Source organism: Sarcophilus harrisii, chromosome 6, assembly GCF_902635505.1.
Source record: "Sarcophilus harrisii chromosome 6, mSarHar1.11, whole genome shotgun sequence".
In the NCBI taxonomy this organism is placed as follows: Eukaryota; Metazoa; Chordata; class Mammalia; order Dasyuromorphia; family Dasyuridae; genus Sarcophilus; species Sarcophilus harrisii.
Genome location: NC_045431.1, coordinates 253,667,732 through 253,688,047, shown reverse-complemented (window position 1 = coordinate 253,688,047; position 20,316 = coordinate 253,667,732). Strand labels below are relative to the sequence as shown.

Below are 20,316 nucleotides of genomic sequence, written 5' to 3'. Positions count from 1 at the left end.
AAGAAATCATTTAATAAGCAATTTTGTGCTTGTATTTCAGAAACCAAAGTAAATTCTGAAAGGACAAATGTAAAGAAGAATATAATCCTTTTTCTCAATGAGTTAGTATTTTAATAGGAGAACACAACATAATGGTGGGAGCAGATATGTTTTTTGCGAAGATAATTGGAGTCACAGGGCAAATGATTGCAATGATATTGTCAGCATGGTTAGTGCTTTGTGATTTCTGACTTAGTGAGATAAATTACTTGTAAAAAGGCAGAAAGGAAGATATACATATAACAATATGACTTAAATATAGCTGAACAGGAGTGTGATTAGTACGGGTTGAACTAAAAGTGCCTATACAGAAGTTAATATGGGAAAATCTGGGAATTTTAGTCAGTTTTGAGGTCAAGATGAGTAAGATGAATGATTTTCAAGTAAAACAATTGAATCCATTCATAGAAAGATAGAATCAAGAAATAGTGCTATGTAATGCACAAATACACTCCACATACATGTATATATGTACACATAAACATATGCACAATATACACAATATACATGCTATTGTATACTTCTGTATAAATGCATGTTACATGTGCATGTATGTTTTGTGTATATATACATGTGTGCGTATACACACACACATATACATAAATTCTTGTTTTTGGACATTTTTATGAGGAAGTAAACCAAGATTTCACAATTATTCTTCCATTACTGGGAAGAGAGAGAACTACTCTTCAGAAAGGTGGATCCCTACAGCTTGACAACAGCTTAGGAAAAGGCTTTCAAATGTGGCTGATCTACCCCTCTCTGTCACTTCAGAAATGCAATGTTAACTGGTTTATGAATGTTGGTCATAGATCTGGAATTGACAAATTGTTTTATTCCTGAAAGGGAGAGCCAGAAATTTTATCTTGATAGGAAATGGCAGAAGATAAATTCTTAAGTAAAGGGGCTTCAAAAGACAATATGCAAGCAATCTATGTGTGTGTGTGTGTGTGTGTGTGTATGTATGTATGTGTGTATACATATACATACATACAGGTACATAATACACACATTTATATATATAAACATGCATGTACATACATATATATCTATAATCATTCACATATATATATATACATGTATATACATATTCATCAATGTAAAGTTATACTTTGTTTCTATTTCTCTGAAGGTGGATCATATCATCCTTCTTGAGTCCAAGTGTTTCCATATTTTTAATCCACCAACTCATCATTTCCTATATCACAGTAGTAGTCCAAGCTTTTATACTATCTAGTTATTTTAAATAAATTAAAACCTTATTGGTTAATATGATTGAAATTTAGCATGCTTTTCCTTTTTGCAGTTTTTGGCTGCAGCCCTAGTTCTTTTCTGTGATAGTCTCTTTTTCAGTTTTCTGTGGGGGGTGGGGGGTGTCTCTGGGAGCAGCCTTCATTTCATTTTTTTTTTTTTTTATAACCAGCAACTTTGCTAAAGTTGTGGATTATTTCTAATAACTTTTTAGCAGAATCTCTGGGGTTCTCTAAGTATACCATCATGTCATCGGCAAAGAGTGATAATTTGGCTTCCTCATTGCCTATTCTTATTCCTTTAATCTCTTTCTCAGCTCTTATTGCTATAGCTAGCGTTTCTAATACAATATTAAATAGTAACGGTGATAGTGGGCAACCTTGTTTCACTCCAGATCTTATTGGGAATGGTTGCAGTTTGTCTCCATTACATATGATGCTTACTGATGGTTTTAAATAGATGGCAGCCTTCATTTCAATTCCGTAATCATCACATCATCACAAGAACAGCCGGGGTTAAAGTCCAAATCCTTTACTGTCTCCTTGCCTGGGACTGTGCAGCTTTCTTAGAGGCCTTCCTCTCCTTGGTTCTGAGAGCTTGAGCTCCTGTCTGTCTTCTCTGCCCTCTGAATCTCTCCAAAATCTACTTGGCTGAGGTTTCTAGCTTATATGCTCCATACTGAGTATAAACCAATCATATCTCACTAGGAAACCATTATTTGTTGTAAGATTAAATCTATCATACTGAACCATGTCAAACTAGATAATCATTGTCTCTATCAATTCCACTGATTTAGCACCTTGTAAGAATCCATTGTTTCAAGTTCAGAGTTCTGGCCATAATACTTCTATAATCAGATATTTCCAGTGTCTTTGTATAGAACAGTGCTTTAATTTTGCTTGATTAAAATGAATAAATCTTTGAAAAAAAATAGTTTCATAGAGATTAAAGGATAAATTTAATAATATTTGTGTGTCAATGGTTGCACTCTTTAAAGTGTCTTAAACTCTTAGCCCTAATTTTCTCATCTGTTAAAGAGGGATCATCATGCTAAAACTCATGTCATAGTATTGTGAGGAATGAATGAAATAGTGCATCAGCATGTTTTTTATTCTTTTTAAAATTATGAAAATTATTTTTTAAAGGATTGTATAGAAACTGGGTTCATTTGATCTTCTTCAGTGGAGACACGCTTTATTTTTATTTGTCTAGAGGTAAAAATTGATCCAAAGAGAGTGATTCCAAAACAGTAAATTTGTTTATTATGAGTACATAGTTTCTGGCTCTTGACTACTGGCTAAAAAGACATGTGGGGAATATGTGATTTTGATGTGTGTGTGTGTGTGGGAGCACACACGCGCCCCCACGCAGTTTGTGTATTCTCTTCAGTAGTGATGTGGGAAAGATTCCAATCTTTGATTCCCAACCCTCCCTCCCTCCTCCCTTCCAGTTAATGTAAATTACCCTTTGACTCACAAATCCTGGTCCCTTTGAATTCCAATAGAAGATCCAGACCTGTCCCAGCCCCACCTGGATCTGAGCCAACTTTGGGGCTACACCCAAAAGCCCCTCGAGCTAAGTCTCCTACTATAAAAGGGCCACGCTGGGAACCCCTCTTTGCAGAGATTCCAAACATGCCAGCCATGTGAGGACCCTCTGTCCACTGGACCCTCAGTGCCCTCCTTATCTCTACCTTCACCTGTCTCCTACTCCTAAACTCAATAATAAGCCTCTTTTATCAATCTAGCTCTCTGGGCCAATAAATGCTTTTATTGGGGACTGGCACTGCTACTAGACCTCATTTACCGCCGTATCCTTGCGCTGAATCCAAGGGGGTTGCAAGGGAGCTCTGTTTAACTTCCTGTACCCCAAACCTGCCACTAGACCTAACTAAACCCTAATTACATTTAAGTATCCCAAATCTAGACCTCAACAGTAGGAAACTGCTCCAACAAACTTCACTTTTTTAACTATCCTATGCATTTGTCATCAATAAATACTTGCTTTACCCTATGAATGAAGTCCATTCTTTATCATCAATATATGGACTACATTGTACCAGAAAGCAGCTAGTCATTATAGTAGATATAGGGAAAATTGTGTTGACCTTCCTAGTTATGTGACTCTGGACAAATAACTTAACCTTGCTTCATTTTTCTCATCTGTGTCAGCCAGAGAAAGAAATGATGAACTACTTCATTATCTTTTTCAAGATACTGGCAAATGGGCTCATGGAGAATCAGAGATGACTTTAAAAAATGACTGAACCATACTCTATCTTCTTATATTTTTTTATCCTATCCCTTTGTTTCCACTTCCATTAATAAAGTCCTTTGAAATTTGTTTTTTTTTTTAATGTTTTAATTGGTTACACCACAAAAGAAAGAAACAAAGATTATCATAAGTCTTGTCTCTGAAATTGCCTATCTTGCCTGCAATCAGATAAAATTAACAAAATTTTGATCCACACTAAAAGGAGTTTTAAGATATTTAAACATCTTTTCCCATCATAATCCTCATCCTCATGACTTTCTTCTTCAGTGGATTTTTATTGTAAGCCAGTCAATAAATATTTATTACATTCTGACTACATGCGGGGGGAATGGGCTAAACTTAGTGATGCAAAGAAAAACAAAAACTATATCCCTATTTTATTTTTTTGATGTTGGAGACAGTGTGCAACAACATGTGTGTACACATCTATACTTACACATATATATGCATATATGCCTATCAATATATACATATATATGACATGCATATATATGTAAAATAAGTGGAAGATAATGTCAGAAGGAAGGAACTAGTTGTGGATGGGGGATAGAACACTGGTAAAAACTTATTGCGGGAAGACAAAATTGCAATTAGTCTTGAAGGAAGCTAGGGAAACTTGTAGACAGAGATGTGTAAGAAAATGATCTTAAATATCAAGGCTAGCATGTAAAAAGTATGGAGTTTATCAATGGCATGAGTGAAACCAGAAAATAATTTATACAAACTTGACAAGATTATAGATTAAACTGACTCATAAAGAATTCAGAACTTGGATTTGAACAATGCCAAAATCAGAAAATTAAACATGAAGCACTCTACTCACCTCCCTCAAGAAAAGAGATAAATTTAAAATTAAAAAAGAGGTATGCATATAATTTTATAATCATTGTAATAATTTGTCTTGCTGGACTATGAATGATTGGATAAAATTTCTTTTTTTTTCTTCCTAATTCAATTGGGGATATAAGAAATATGGATAATATATGCATGTTAAGAATAAATATAGATATCTTTATATTTGAAAATTAAGAACTGATTGATAATTGTATACCAAGATCAGTTTCAATTAAATTATGATGTCCAAGGTCAATTTATAGATGTTATAAAATTTAAAAACAATAGAAGATAGGAAGTGAAGGTACAAAATGTAGATAGCTTTTTCAAGAGGTGCATCTTTCATGAGGAAGGGAGATATTGAATAAAATACTATAACCACCGGGCATGGTCAGCTCAAATAACTTTTTTTAAAGATGAGATTGAAAATAAGCATATTTGTGAGTAGAAAGGGAAGAACAAATTTATTCAGAGTGAAATATTGGGTAGGTTAGAATTAGTTGAGGGGAATAGGAAAATGAAGAAGGGAAGTATGAAGAGTAGAGGTCAGAGAAAGTAAATGGGAATAAGATACAGAAATATAAGAAGAAAGAGTATGGTTCAATCAATTTTTCTAGTTATCTCTAACTCTACAAGACCTCATTTGCCAGTATCTTGGAAAAGATACTGTAGTGTTTTACCATTTCTTTCTCCAGCTCATTTTACAGATGAGAAAACTGAGGTAAGCAAGGTTAAATTATTGGTTATACAGAGTTATACAGTTAGTAAGGCTAATAAAAATTTTCTTGACTCCAGACCCAACTCTATATTTACTGTGCCACCCAGCTGCCCTCTGGTATGGCATAGTTAATAAACTGATGATAAAGAAAAAATGATACTTATTTCACAGTTTCCAAATAAAGAAGGTGTGTGTGTGTGTGTGTGTGTGTGTGTGTATGTGTGTATTTCTCCCTTATCTAGATCTTAAGGGGTAGAAAATAGGAGGGACTTTTCTATTCTCTTACTTAGTAGTCTGGGTTGAGGAGTAATAAGAAATGACCAAGAATGACATTGAAGCACTATGTGAAGAAAGTAATCACTAGGCTCCAGAACCACATTTTACTGTTCAAAAGTATCTAGAAAATTGATTTTAAAAGACTAAGACACATAACTGGGAATCTATGTTCATATAAAAGGAACATGTACTTTGTAGTATTGTAGCAATAGCTCACAATTAAACAGTGAAGTGTTTTGCAATATAAAAGAATTTTAACACTTGTATTATTACTTCCCCATATACATCCTTTATTTCTACAATATACATTTTCATAAGTACCATTTTTAAAAGGGAAGTAGAATAATTCCAGGAATAAAGCAAAGATGGCATGGTGAAGCCTGGAAATTGCTCAAGCTGTACCATATGAAATCAAGTCTCAGAGCAGAGTGTTATGTAATGAAATCACTCTTCAGCTCAAGATAGATTGGAAAGACTTTAAGAAAGTTCAATCTCGTTGGAATGAAAGCGCTGTTCAGCCTAGGCCCGGTCTGGGAAAAATCTGAGAAAGCCAGTGGGAGGGTCTTGAAAACAGCAAATCAGCAATTGAGACCCTTGGACCTGGATCAAAACTTGATCAGACCAGTGGGGCAACTTCCAATTCCAACTGAAAATGCAAATTCTGGGATACCATGCTGTTTCCTGGAAAGAGCAAGAAAAGCTGCCCCTTGCTGTGAGCAAAACACCAAACACAAGGGGCCCCTGTGCTCAAGGTCAAGGCTCAGAGTTGCACAAGAAGCTTGGGACAGTACACCCTTTACCCCAGAATTAGAGCTCAACCATAAAATCACAAAAAAATAATGGAAATACTAAAAGAGAAAGTTAAGAAAATGAACAAGAAACACAAAAGAACCTTGATCATAGAAAGCTCTTATGGTGACTGGGAACAAAATAGCAACTCAGGCAAGGACAAAATATACATAAAAGAAACCTCAAAGAGTGATATGCATTGGTTCCAAGCCCAATGAGGCTTCTTAAAAGTGTTAATAAAAACCTTTATAAAGCAATTGAGAAATAGGAGAAAAAGCTGAGAAAAGAAATGAAAGGTATGCAAGAGAGAATCAAAAGCTTGGAAAAAGACAGGAGGAAAGAACACTGAAGAAATCCATTCCTTAAAAGACACCATAAGCAAAATGCATAAAAAAAAAAAAAATCCACTGAAGAAGACATCATCTTGAAAAGTAGAATTAATCAAATAAAAAAGAGACAAAAAGCTAATTGAAGAAAATGACACCTTAAAAGCTAGAACTGGGTTAATGGAAGCTAATGATTCTATGAGCCATCAGGAATCAGTCAAACTAAGAAGAGTGAAAAAAAAATGGAAGAAAATGTAAAATACCTCATTGGAAAAATAGCTAACCTAGAAAACAGAACCAGGAGAGACAAATAACTGGTCTTCTTGAAAAGCATGACCAAAAAAAATAGTCTGGAAAATGTCCTTCAACATATCAGCAAGGCAAACTGCCCTGACATACTAGATCCAAAGGAAGAAACAATCATTGAAATAATCCATCAGCCACCTCTCAAAAGTGATCCCACAAGGAAAATCCCAAGGAACATTGTTGCAAAATTCTAGACCTATAAAATTAAAGAAAATATACTGCAAGCTACCAGACAAAAATAATTCAAGTATCAAGGATCAATAATCAGGAATACCCAAGATTTGGCAGAATCTACAATAAAGGCTTGATGGATTTGGAATACCATATTCTGGAAAGCAAAGGATCTGGGGCTACAACCCAGAATTAACTATTCAGGAAGAATAAGCATCTTGTTTTTCAGGGCAGGAAATGGATCTGCAATGAAGTTAAGAGACTTTCAATTATTTCTATTGAAAAAAAAAAAACAGAACTAAACAAAAAATTTTATTTGATCTCCTAAACATGACTCAATAGAAGAACAGAAAGATAAACAGGGGAAAAAATTATATATATATATATATATATATATATATATATATATATATATATATATATGTATGTATTATTTAAAGGTTAAATTGTTTAGATCCTTAGATGGGAAAATATCTGTAACTTTTGAGAACTGTATGTGTTATAGAGGCAATTAGAGAAGGCATAAATGGGCAGAGGGTGTGGTTGTGAATGTACTCTGATGCAATGATATCAAAGAAAAATACAAGGGATGGAAAAAGATGAAATTGAAACAGGAGTTACTATGCAATGAATTAGATCATATGAAGAGGCACAACAGACCTATCACAATCCAAAGAAGGGAGGGGATTGAGCATTGTCTGACAAACAATCTCATCAGTTTGGGATCGCAGAGGGAATAATAGAGTATAGAAATTTATCTTACTCTATAAAGAAGTAAGAGACGGGAAAAGGGAGAGTTTGAATGGAAGGGAGGACAGAAAGACTAGGAGAAAGGGGTAAAAGAAGGGAGAAGGGGTGAAAAAAGGTAGAGTTGGTAGAGGGAGAATTGGTTAAGAAAAAATATTACTACAGAGGGACAGGGTAGAAAGAGAGAACAAAAGTATATATAGGGGATAAAATAGGATGAAGGAAAATATAGATTGGTAATCCTAATTATAAAGATGAATGGGATGAACTATTACATGAAACAAAATTGAATAACAGAGTGGATTAAAAAAAAACAGAATCCTATAATACATTGTATAAAAGAAAGCCATTTGAAACAAAATGATACACAGAGTAAAGGTAAAATATGTAAAAAAAAAAAAAAACAGACTGGAGCAGAATTGAATATGCTTCACTTGAAGAAAAAAAAAAGGAATACCAATTATGATCTCAGAAAAAGCAAAAGCAAGAATAAATCTAATTAAAACAGATAAAGAAGGAAACTATATCTTGTTAAAAGATACCCTAAACATTGAACTAGTATTGATACAAAATGTATATGCACCAAGTGGTAGAGCATCCTAATTCTTAGAGAAGATATTAAGCAAGTTACAAGAAGAAATATACAGCAAGACTATATTAGTGGGGAAACCTCAACTTTCCCCACTCAAAATTAGTCAAATTCAACGATAAAATAAATAAAAAAGAAACTAAGGAAGTTAATAGAGTCCTAGAAAACTTAGATATGATAGACTCTGGAGAAAATAGAATGGGACTAGAAAGCAAAACACCTTTCATCAGCAATACATGGCACTTACACAAAAACTAACCATGTATTAATTAGGACATAAAAACTTCACAATCAAATGCAGAAGGCAAAATAAATGCTGATGAACAAATGTAGGTTAGATGATAACACAGATTCATGAATTTGGAACTCAATTCATTTTGGGAGGAGGCCTTTAGAAATGTGACCTTCAAATGTGTTTGTTGTTCTTTGATTGCACACTGATTTCCTTCCCACATTCTGAATTTTAAAACTGGCCATTAAACTATCCCTCACATGTAGTATATCATCTCCTTTGAAATTCCTTTTATTCATCTAGTAGTATTTTTAGGAAACTTAGACAAATTGTCATCTTTTACGTAAGATAAGCAATTTCCCATATGTCCCCAATGTACAAGGCTCCCTTTATAATTAGTTAGATTTTGTTTTGTAAGTCTTTTGTATTTACTTCTGAATGTTCATGCTCCCCCCCATATAGTACAAAATTCATGAGTACAATGATGATTTTAATTCTTCCTATCTATCCAGCACACAAAACGCTCAATCACTCAACAAGTATTTATTAAGTACTATGTTCTTAGAATTATAGACAATGTCTGAAACATAATAGGCACATACATAATGCTTGTCAAATTTAATTGATCATTTAAATGAAAAATATTCTGTATTAACATTTCAATTTCTGAAAAAAATCTGATGCTTATCTTATTAGTATTGTATAGTATATATAGTTGTACTATATAGTACTTATATAGTATTGTATAGTATATATTAAAGGTATAATACAATATTTTCAATGAGGCTGTCTTCCATTTCTCCCGTTATTTATTCATAAACTGCACTTAAAAATAAGTTGAGCTTTTTAATAATATATACCCCCACTAGGAAGCCTCTTTAAACATTAGAAGAAATCAAACAGGAAAATATCTCAATGTAGATTCATTGAATGCTAGATAACAATTTTTAAATGTACATCCTTGAATTTTCCTTGCACTGATCAACAAAATCTTTCTTTGGATATTTTTCCTTCCTCCTCACACATGACTTTGAATCTGATAGTTTTATTAAGTGTCCATTACTGGGCAACCAAAATCTCCTTCCGGCTGAACAATTTTCTGATAGCATTTTTCATTTGGGCATTTCTCAGTGTGTAAATCAAAGGGTTTAACATGGGAGTGATCATTGTGTAGAAGACAGCAATACCTTTATCAATGGGAAAGGCTGTACCAGGCCTCATGTAGACAATAATACAGGGAACAAAGAATAAGACAACTACAGTGATGTGGGAGCCACAGGTAGAGAGGGCTTTGCGTCTACCCTCCAAACTGTGAGCCTTCAGAGAACTCAGAATGACACTATAGGAAACCATTAAGAGGAGGAAGTTTAACAAGCATATGAAACCACTATTGGCTGCAACAAATAGTCCAAGGATGTGAGTGTCAGTGCAGGCAAGGTTCAACAAAGGATTTAAGTCACACATAAAGTGATCTATGACATTGGGACCACAAAAGGGTACTTGGATCAGGAACAGCATCTGTATGGATGCATGAAGTAAGCCTCCTATCCACACCACACCCATCAAGAGGCTACGTAACCGCCAATTCATGATGCTCATATAGTGTAGGGGCTTACATATTGCCACATACCGGTCATAGGCCATTACTGTGAGCAGGATGACCTCAGCCCCTCCAAAGAAATGTTCTCCAAACACTTGTATCATGCAACCATTGAAGAAAATGGTTTTCTTTTCATAGAGTGAGTCTATAATGAGTTTAGGTGCATTGACAGAAGAATAACAAGCATCTATAAAGGACAGATAGGCAAGAAAAAAGTACATGGGGGAATTTAGACTAGGGTTGATGACAATAGTAATGACAATGAGTATATTACCCCCCATTGTTACAACATACATAATGGAAAATACAATGAAAATAATTTTCTGCATCTCTGGATTCTCGGTGAGCCCCAGTAGGATAAATTCAGTGACATTATTTCCATTACCCATTTTTCCCCATAGATGCTGAATTCAAGCAAGAGTTGTGTTAGCTGTAAAGAAAGTAAAAGTTTTCAGTAAGGGAGCCTTATATTATTGTACTCTGCTTTAGAAAGTTATCATAGAAAGAGACTGGTCTGAATATATATTCATATACCAAATGGCCTTGTCCCTTGGTGAACTTGAAATAGGTGATTTATAGCCACTTAAGCTCTGTGCCCTTAAACTTAAAGTGTCTAAGTGAAGAATTATATGCTTTGAGTACAAAAGGCTCAAAATTCAAGAGGATTTAAGTTAAAATTCCCCTTAGTTGCATATTACTAGAAATTATAGTAGCTGTCATTCGCAGAATACTTGAAAAGTACTACTTACTGTTTTATACTTGCAATTGCTCTATAAAGTTATTTATACATGCAATCTCATTTCATTCTCATAACAACACTTTGGGATGGATATTATAATTCTACTCATTCTAGAGATAAGGAAATTGAGGCAAGGAAAGTTTGTTATTTTCTTAGAGAAACACCTAACAAGCTTCTAAGACAGGATTTGAATTCATGTCACCCAGATTTCAATTCCATCAATTCTATTCACCTAGTTGTATAAACCTGGCCATATTACTTAGTCTATCTTTGCCTTTGTTTCCTCATCAGAATAATGTTGAATAGATTGATTGATACCTTCCCTGTATGTTCTCTTCTAAGTGTCAGTGTTTTTATAATATGATTAGATTAAGTATGCCATTGAGTACTTGTGACAACTGTGCTTTTTATCCTCACAGTCATTTTAGTAAAAATATTCCATCAAACCTCTCTTCTATTTTCATAGATAAACTAGTGATGTGGCTCAGCTGATAATATATTTTAGATAAATTGGGAATTCATTTAATATTGGGAAACAAACAACAAATTTTGATTTAATATTACCTTAAAATTAAATGTTTATTAAGAACCATAGACATCTCTTCTTGGTTTAAGACCATTTAATATTTCTACAATCTACTTGGATAAAAGCATATGTGACATCAATAACTTAGTCACAAATGGCACAAACCTAGGAGGGATACATAATACCATGATCAACACATTCTTGACAGGCTAAACATTATGCCATATTTAATATGCAATAAAGTGAGAATCATCTAAAGCTTGGTTTGATCAAACTTTTTTTCTTAATTGGTGGTTTCTAAGCATCTTATGAGTCAGAAGTGTGTTGTAACAAACTAGTATGCATGGGTAATTTTTTCAACATTGACTCTTGCAAAATCTTTTGTTCCAAATTTTCTGCTCTTGCCCCCACCCTCTCCCCCAGATGGCAATTAATCCAATCATGCATTAACTTTTAAATTAAAATATCTGAATATGAATTTTAAATGTCAAAGACATCTAATGGTTTGTTGCCATATTTGCCATAAACGACAAATTTAAGGTCCTATCTTACTAATGAGCAACTATGCAAATTGAGGAAAGCTCTTAAGAGGGAAGTTTTAGGATCATATTGTGATAACTATTGTTGTGACATATAGGGAAGAAGAAAGACTAGAGTGGGAAATGATAACCTGATGTCCCTAAAATTTGTTGATAATTATATTAATTATTCCATCTAAAATATCAGCTTTATCTTTAACAAATGTATCTTGTTTTCATTCTCTTCTTCCATACTCTGTCTTTCATTCATAGAAACAATTCTCTCACAGAAGAATTTCACTAATGGATACTACTATCTTCAATGCCAATTAAGATTTTTTTTAAAGCACAATACATGAATAAAGGGAATTGGCTTATATGTTCCCCACTAGCACATTTATATCTCTCCCCCCCCCACCCCATCTACTACAATCTGTCAGCTACCTGACAGCTGGTACCTTGTTTTTTTCCTGTAAGATTTGTCTTCCTATCTATTTAACCATACCTAGCTCTATCACCATAGCTATATCATCTATCTCTAATTTATCTACTTCTGAATTTCTTTGTATATATTTGTCTATACCCACTGCATTGCCTTTCTAGATCATCATTGCATTCTAGATCACCTTTTTTCATTTCTCAAGGAGTTCAATACCTTATTCTTAGTCTTTCTCTCTAACCCAAAGCTACTCTTCATAATAGTGGCTTCAGTATATTTTTGTTCTCTTGAATATCCTTGCCTATCAGTTCATTAAGATCCTCCAATCAGTCAGTAAAAAATTCATTAATAACTTACTGTGTGCTATGAACAGTCCTATATGTTCAGGAATCCTTGTACTCTATAGGATTATTCCACTTTAGAGTCCAAAAAGATGGATCATAATTTAGACTTCACTCTGACCTAACTAGGACATCTCAGTGATAGTGTGATTTACGCTTCCCTTCTCAGTATATTTGATATTATCCAAACTCTTTGTTTTTTAGCCTCACTTATTCTATTCTGTTGGATTCACTTTCCAAATCATTACAATTTTCTCTTTTCTCCCAGTTTTGTCCATTATTTCTCCTTCTTCAAAATCTTAAGCCTGTTCTTAACCAGTTGAGCTATTTGCCATCTTGTATTCTCAGATAGCTTTTCCCCACTGCTATACACATACTGCTAGTCTTTTTTTTCCCCCTAATCTGTTTTTCTCTTTCATAATATTGGATTGATAAACCTTAATGGATATAACAAAATTCTAGTGAATGGATCCATCATATTTTTTTTTTTTCATTTATTCTCTAAGGGATCCTCACTTTTACATGACAATCATTTTAGTTTTCAATCACTATCTCATTCATCCTCCACAAAACCCAGGGTCAAAACCTGCTATTCTTTTGTAAAGAATATTATGTTCTGCTTATCCATTCCACTTCCTGGAGATCTATTAAGCCTATCAAGTTTATAGAGAAAATAATTGATTCATCCTAAATTATATCATTATGCTTCCTTTGAAAAAATTCAAAGTTTCCTTTTAACTTCCCTCCTTTTTTCCTTTTAATGTAGACTTTTATAAAGAAGTTGTCATTTCCACATACAAAACATTACCAGAGGGTTCTATCCCATTGTATCAATACTTGTTGTTTGTTTATTTGTTTCATGACACCAGTGAGGTTAAATTACTTGCCCAGAGTCACACAATTAGTAAGTGTTATGAGGTCAGATTTGAATTCAGGTTCCCCTGACTTCAGGAGTGGTGCTCTATCTGCTGTGCCATCTACCTGCCCCCCCCACTAATATTCTAAAGTATTTATCACAATGTTTGGTACATGATGTTTTGGTTTTTATTAATATTTATCCCTTTTCTTTCTTATCCCTTTCCTTTCTTCTAGTAGAACTTTTCTATCTTTGGTTGTCTTTCTGCTTTCTGTGTGTCTCTTTCCTTTTTTACTAGCTAACAACTGGTCTATCTGATTTTTTGAAATAAAAATCCAATTTCCTGAAGAGTCCCCTACAATCTGGAAGAAAGTGAAGATCTAGAACCAATAAAGAAAACTTATTCTTCATTTACTAATGTTTTATATTTTATATGACATTTAGTCATTTATTATATATATTTCAAAAGTTTAAGATTTGTATTATTCCAGTTTAAAAAACATTCTTTAATGGCAATGAAGTCTGATATAAGAGTTACAAAACACATCATGGAATCACTCTAAGTGACTCGTTTACCTTCAGTTATTCTATTTTTTTCTTCAGATACTATGCTTGCTAAATGTAAATAAATTACATTTATATGATAGTTTACATTTTACCAATAACTTTCTTCCCAGCTAACCCCAGATAGTGGCCATGAAAGGTATTATTAAAGAAGGGAAAGGGACCTGTATGTGCATGAATGTTTGTGGCAGCCCTCTTTGTAGTGGCTAGAAACTGGAAACTGAATGGATGCCCATCAGTCGGAGAATGGCTGAATAAATTGTGGTATATGAATATTATGGAATATTATTGTTCTGTAAGAAATGACCAACAGGATGATTTCAGAAAGGCCTGGAGAGACTTACACGAACTGATGCTGAGTGAAATGAGCAGGACCAGGAGATCATTACATACTTCAACAACAATACTATATGATGACCAGTTCTGATGGACCTGGCCATCCTCAGCAACGAGATCAACCAAATAATTTCCAATGGAGCAGTAATGAACTGAACCAGCTACGCCCAGAGAAAGAACTCTGGGTGATGACTAAAAACCATTACATTGAACTCCCAATCCCTATATTTATGCCCATCTGCATTTTTGATTTCCTTCACAAGCTAATTGTAGAATATTTCAGAGTCTGATTCTTTTTGTACAGCAAAATAACGTTTTGGTCATGTATACTTATTGTGTATCTAATTTATATTTTAATATATTTAACATCTACTGGTCATCCTGCCATCTGGGGGAGGGGGTAGGGGGAAAGAGGTGAAAAATTGGAACAAGAGGTTTGGCAATTGTTAATGCTGTAAAGTTACCCATACATATAACCTGTAAATAAAAGGCTATTAAATAAATAAATTTAAAAAAAAAAGAAAGGTATTATTATTTTCTTTTTGCAGAGGAGGAAACTGAGGATCAGAAGTGTGAAGGGTGAGAAAATCAAAAATTGAATTGTCTGACTCACTGCAATTCAAGCATCCACCCCTACAAACTCTACTAGAACGGATACTTACTCTGCTTCATATATTTCATATTTATCATTCTATACCATATTTCATAATTTTTAAAATTTAATCTACAGTATAAAACTGGGTTTTAAAAACAAGCCTAGAAGCAAGCAGGAAATATAGCCTGATATATGTAGAATAACTTACCCTGTTCTGATGCATGGATAGCAATGCTTTCTCAAGTATTCAAGCAAATTCTCATTTTCATGATGATATTGTCATAGAATAGGAAGATGGTGGCAATGGTTCAACCATAGAATCAATCAGTTATTTATTTTTAATAGAGATATTTTCATGATTCTTACCTCCCAGATCTCCTTTACTCTGCATCTAGGAAAATTCAACCTTATTCAATACCACATTCTCTAATACTAGAAACAACAACAAAAAAAATAAAACAAAAAAAAATCCCCAAGCATAAAGAAATTATGGAGGTCTATACATACTTTTATGAAAACAAACAGAAGTGACTTTAAATGAGCATCGATATTCTTATCTCCTCTCTCATGGCCCTGTCATGAGAAATGGAACTAAATTGCATGTTATAAGGTTTAGGGACCCATTTTCATGCCCAGATTGTGCTCCCAAAAGAATTAATTATTAATGGGGCTAAAGAGGCTTTCTCCTAAAAGATACATAATTTGGGAAAGGTATTTATATAATAAAGCAGATATTCTCAGTTCATTCTTCTCGTTATAGTGGGAGCATCAATTATGTGCCATAGAAGAAGAAGAATGAAATGTTCCTATTATTATTTTATGATCTGGCTCACTAAGGAAACTGTGTCCAGTATAAATCAGGTACAATCAGGGAATATCATACTAATGACATATCTCTGGTGCACCCTTCCAAATCAACTTAGTGGAAATGGATTAAGGTGGATCTACTTACTTTGTCAACTCTCCAGACATTTGTCAGGAAGTTTTGGCCAAATATATTATTAGGCTTAAAGAAATGACTAGGTATCTGAAAACTATAAGTGTTTTTCAATTATAAATGCAAATGAAAATCTCTTACATCTTTTCTACTCCCCACACAGGGATTTGGAGGGAACAAGGCAACTAACTAGTGCAAAAGATAGAATATCAGGCCTACTATTAAGAAGAATTATCTTTCTGAATTCTAACCCAGTTTCAGACACTTATAAGCTATGTGACTCTGAACAAGTCATTTAACTGTTTGTCTAAACTCACCACCTGTACAATCAGTTGGAGAAGAAAATGTCAAATAACTCCAGTGTCTTTATCAAGAAAACCTCAAAAGGCTTCACAAAGAGTTGAACATGACTTTAAAAATGACTGAACAACAAAAAAATTGGATTGAATAGGGTATTTTAAAAACCATTTCAAAATTGTGTTTATTTATTTTTCTTTTAAACTTAAAGCTAATACTCACTTTAACAAAGCCCCACTGCAGTGATATGGATCTTCCAATTCAACTCAGTCAACCTGAATAAATTCAAATCAGAGATTCAGATTGTTTCTTTGATGATTTTCATCATTACCTTTAGTAAAAATCATCTATAATGAATAAAATGAGAATCAAAATATGCATTCCCTAAATGATAAATGCTCAAAAAGTTTTAAGAGCAAGAAGTCCCAAACCAAGCTATCATTAACCATGTGAAAAATTATTTAAATGACTAATATTGTCATTTAAGAAAGTAGTTTCAAACTGTTTCACAAAAGTTGGCAAATTGTGCATAATTTTAAACCAAATATAATGATATTAGATATTTATTTATGAGATAAGAAAAAAGAGAAAAATACCCATTTGTATTATAAAGATTTGCTATAAATATATACATATGTAAATACATATATATTTATATATGTATGTCATCCTCAGTTTAATTTCTTTGCCACTACAGAGTTTTTGTGAATATATATATATACTTATATAAATATAATATGATATATATATACACATATCCAGAGGTGTGTGCATATATTACATATATGCATATTCATGTGTGAATCTGTGTATATATGCATATATACACACAGACACAAACACACCTAGATATGTGTATGTGTGTTGCATTATTGTTTCATTGTATCCTTCTGTAGGAAAGTGTGAGAAGGGAATAAAAAAAAATGTATAGTGCACAATAGGAAACAGAAGAAAATTTAGAAGGAACAACAGAAAAGTTGAGTATCTTTGACAACAATGTAAAGCAGGGGTCCTCAAACTTTTTAAATAGGGGGCCAGTTCACTGTTCCTCAGACTGTTGGAGGGCTGGATTATAGTAAAAACAACAACTTCATAGCCCTGGGTGAGGGGGGTAATCATCCTCAGCTGCCACATCTGGCCCAAGGGCTATAGTTTGAGGACCCCTGATGTATAGTATTTCTTACATAGATTTTTAATAAACAATTTAAAGTTAAAATTCATATTTTTTTTGAAACCTGTCTTTATGTTTTTCTATGTACATGGAAATACCCCACCCTTTTTGTTCTAACATTTAAAATGAAAAAAAAAATATATATATATATATGTATGTATGTGAAGACTGAGTTATCACCCTAGATACCTTAGAATCAGCCAGAGTCACGATAAGCAAAAGTCCTTGGTCTTTATGAGTAGAAGGGAATTGTATGGATGCAGAATTTCCACAACCTCTCCTCTTCATCTCTCGCCCAAAAGTGACCCTGGTTAATCTTACTCCATCCCCTAGTCCCTCCTTCAATTCTCTGTATACACCAATTATGGAGCCAGCACAGAATAGTGGGAAGAGCTATTTCCCGAACATATGCTTATAGAGTATTGTCCAATCAGTAATTAGCCTTAAGTCCTTAAATGCTCGGTTGTCCGGTCTTAGTGCCTCAACTCAAGAGTTTCAGCCCTTTACATATGTACTTTATATATGTGTGTGTGTGTGTGTATAAATGAAAGTATGACAATCACCTGGGGAATAGCTTATAAAATTATGATTTATGAATAACATGGAATACTATTGTTATAAAAATTAGTGAACTTGATTTTCACACTTGAAAATTTATTCCATATAACCTCAAAAAACCCATCACTGCTGCTAAGCAATCCTATAATGTCTCACTTTCCACAGCTGTTCTTCTAAAAGATTTATCCCTCTTCAAATTTTCTATAGTTCTCTCTACCACCACACAATAGAGATCCTTCAGTCATATTTTATAGAGAAAAAGAAGAGTCTATTTACTTTGAATTCACTCTTCTCCCTTTCTCCTTATCTCATAACTAAGGAGGCACCTTTCAATTTTTCCTCTGTCATCTGTTCTGTGTGAGGAATCATAGCTAGCCATTTTACTTCTTAAAGTAATATCATTCATTGCACATCTTTTAACAAATTGTCCTCTTTTAATTTCTGATTCTTTTTACTTATTTTTATCTCTCCTACACTGATTCATTTCCTACTACCTACCAATAAGCCTACATCTTGATATGCTGAAAAACAATACACACTAACACAACACACACACACACACACACACATTCACATCTGTCTCGATTCTTTCATCTTTGTTAAATATTGTGCTATTCTACTTCTGCCCTTTGTAGCTGAACTCCTTGAAAAGCAATCTACATAGATGGTTCTACATTCTCTCCATTTTCTTCTTAATCCTTTACAATATGTTTCCTGACTTTGTCATTCCACTGGAATTGTTCATTTCTAAGTGACTAAGGATTTCTTAGCTGCTATTTTTTTAATCCTCATTTTCCTTAATCTCTTTGCAGATTTAGTAACTGTTGAGCCCTTTTTCCTCCTTGATATTCTTTTCTTTCTAGGTTTCCAGGACAGCACTTGCTTAGTTTTCCTGCTACCTATTTGATAGTTCTTTTTGTGTCTTCTTACTGGATCATCCTCCACATCATAGCCCCTAATTGTAGGTATTCCTCAAGATCATGAACTGGGCCTTTTTCTCTTTTCCTTCTTTCCTTCACTTGGTGAACACTTTTAAAAGATTTAATTACTATTTCCATGCTGATGATTCTCAATTGCTCTGATCTCTGTTGATATAAAATCTCACATTTATATTTTAAATTAGATGTCCACTATACATCTTGTTTTTGGACAAGGGCACTTTTTAGGAGTTGTTTTCTACAGTCAACTTTTTTCTTTCTTTTTCCATTTGTTGACTCTCTCTTGCATACCTCTCATTCCTTTTCTCACATTTTTCTTCTTTCTCCCTTAATTAATTTTCAAAGTTTTTTAAGGAGCACTCCCAAGAAGCCTCTTGGGGCTTTAGACCAATTCATAACAGTCTTTGAGATTTCATTCATGGACATGCTCTGTAATTCCCTCAAAGAAATCCTCAAAGAGATTGATAACATTGCTTTCAATCATGGTGGATATTTTAAGAAGTTGATGGATTTGACGGATCAGGGGGATTACATTATGTGATTTGTGTCCATTCAAACTTTATATCTGTTGCATTATGACTACATTCATTAATCTATTGTTAACCTCAATATTTATTCTCTAATTAAAAAAAATAAGGCAGCTAGGTGGAATAGTGGGTAAAGCACTGATTTAGTGCTTTAGGAGGCTCATATTTTAGAAAGATTCATATTGCTTACTTCAAATTTAACCTCAGACAATAACTAGCTGTGTGATCTTGAACATGTCATTTAACTCTTGCCTCCATTCCTTCATAAAATAAACTGGAGAAGGAAATAGCAAAGCACTTCAATATCTTTGTCAGAAAATGCTCAAATAGAATCATTGAAAGTTGTAACTGCTTGAAACAACTCAACAACTCAAATTTAAAGTAGTTTTTACAAAGTAATTATTCCACTAAGTTTATTTCTTTGTAACTCCTTCTTAACCACCTTTATTCACTACTGGGCTAGTTACTCAAGCAAGTTTCTCAAAAAATATTAAAAAAAAATATTGGGGCAGTGGATAAAACACTGGTCTTGAAGATAAAAGGACCTTAATTCAAATCTGCCTTCACAGACTTATCACTTCCTAGCTGTATGACACTGGGCAAGTCATTTAATCCCAATTAACTCACTTTTTTTTTTTTTTTTAAGAAATGTTTGTATAGTATACATACTATTTTCCAAATTATGAAGTTATTTCCTTGAGGGGAAGAATACCTTAATTTTTGTCTTATTATGTTTCTCCATCACTCAACAAATTTATTTAAATTAACACCTTCCCGCCCCAAATAAAGCAAACTTGTGATTGCATCAATACTTTTTCTGGA

At 33.5% G+C, this 20,316-nt stretch overlaps 1 protein-coding gene across 1 annotated transcript; it reads right to left on the bottom strand.

Annotated features, from left to right (window-relative positions):
- Positions 1-9,611: 9,611 nt before the first annotated feature.
- On the bottom strand, positions 9,612-10,541 carry LOC100923542 (olfactory receptor 4C46-like). The gene has a single exon (XM_023506392.2). It carries the CDS (start codon positions 10,539-10,541, stop codon positions 9,612-9,614), a length of 930 nt encoding a protein of 309 aa, XP_023362160.2.
- Between the last annotated feature and the right edge of the window lie 9,775 nt (positions 10,542-20,316).

What these genes read in the sequence shown, in the direction of transcription:
- LOC100923542 (XM_023506392.2), bottom strand. Translation starts at nt 10,541, where the DNA reads ATGGGTAATGGAAATAATGTCACTGAATTTATCCTACTGGGGCTCACC.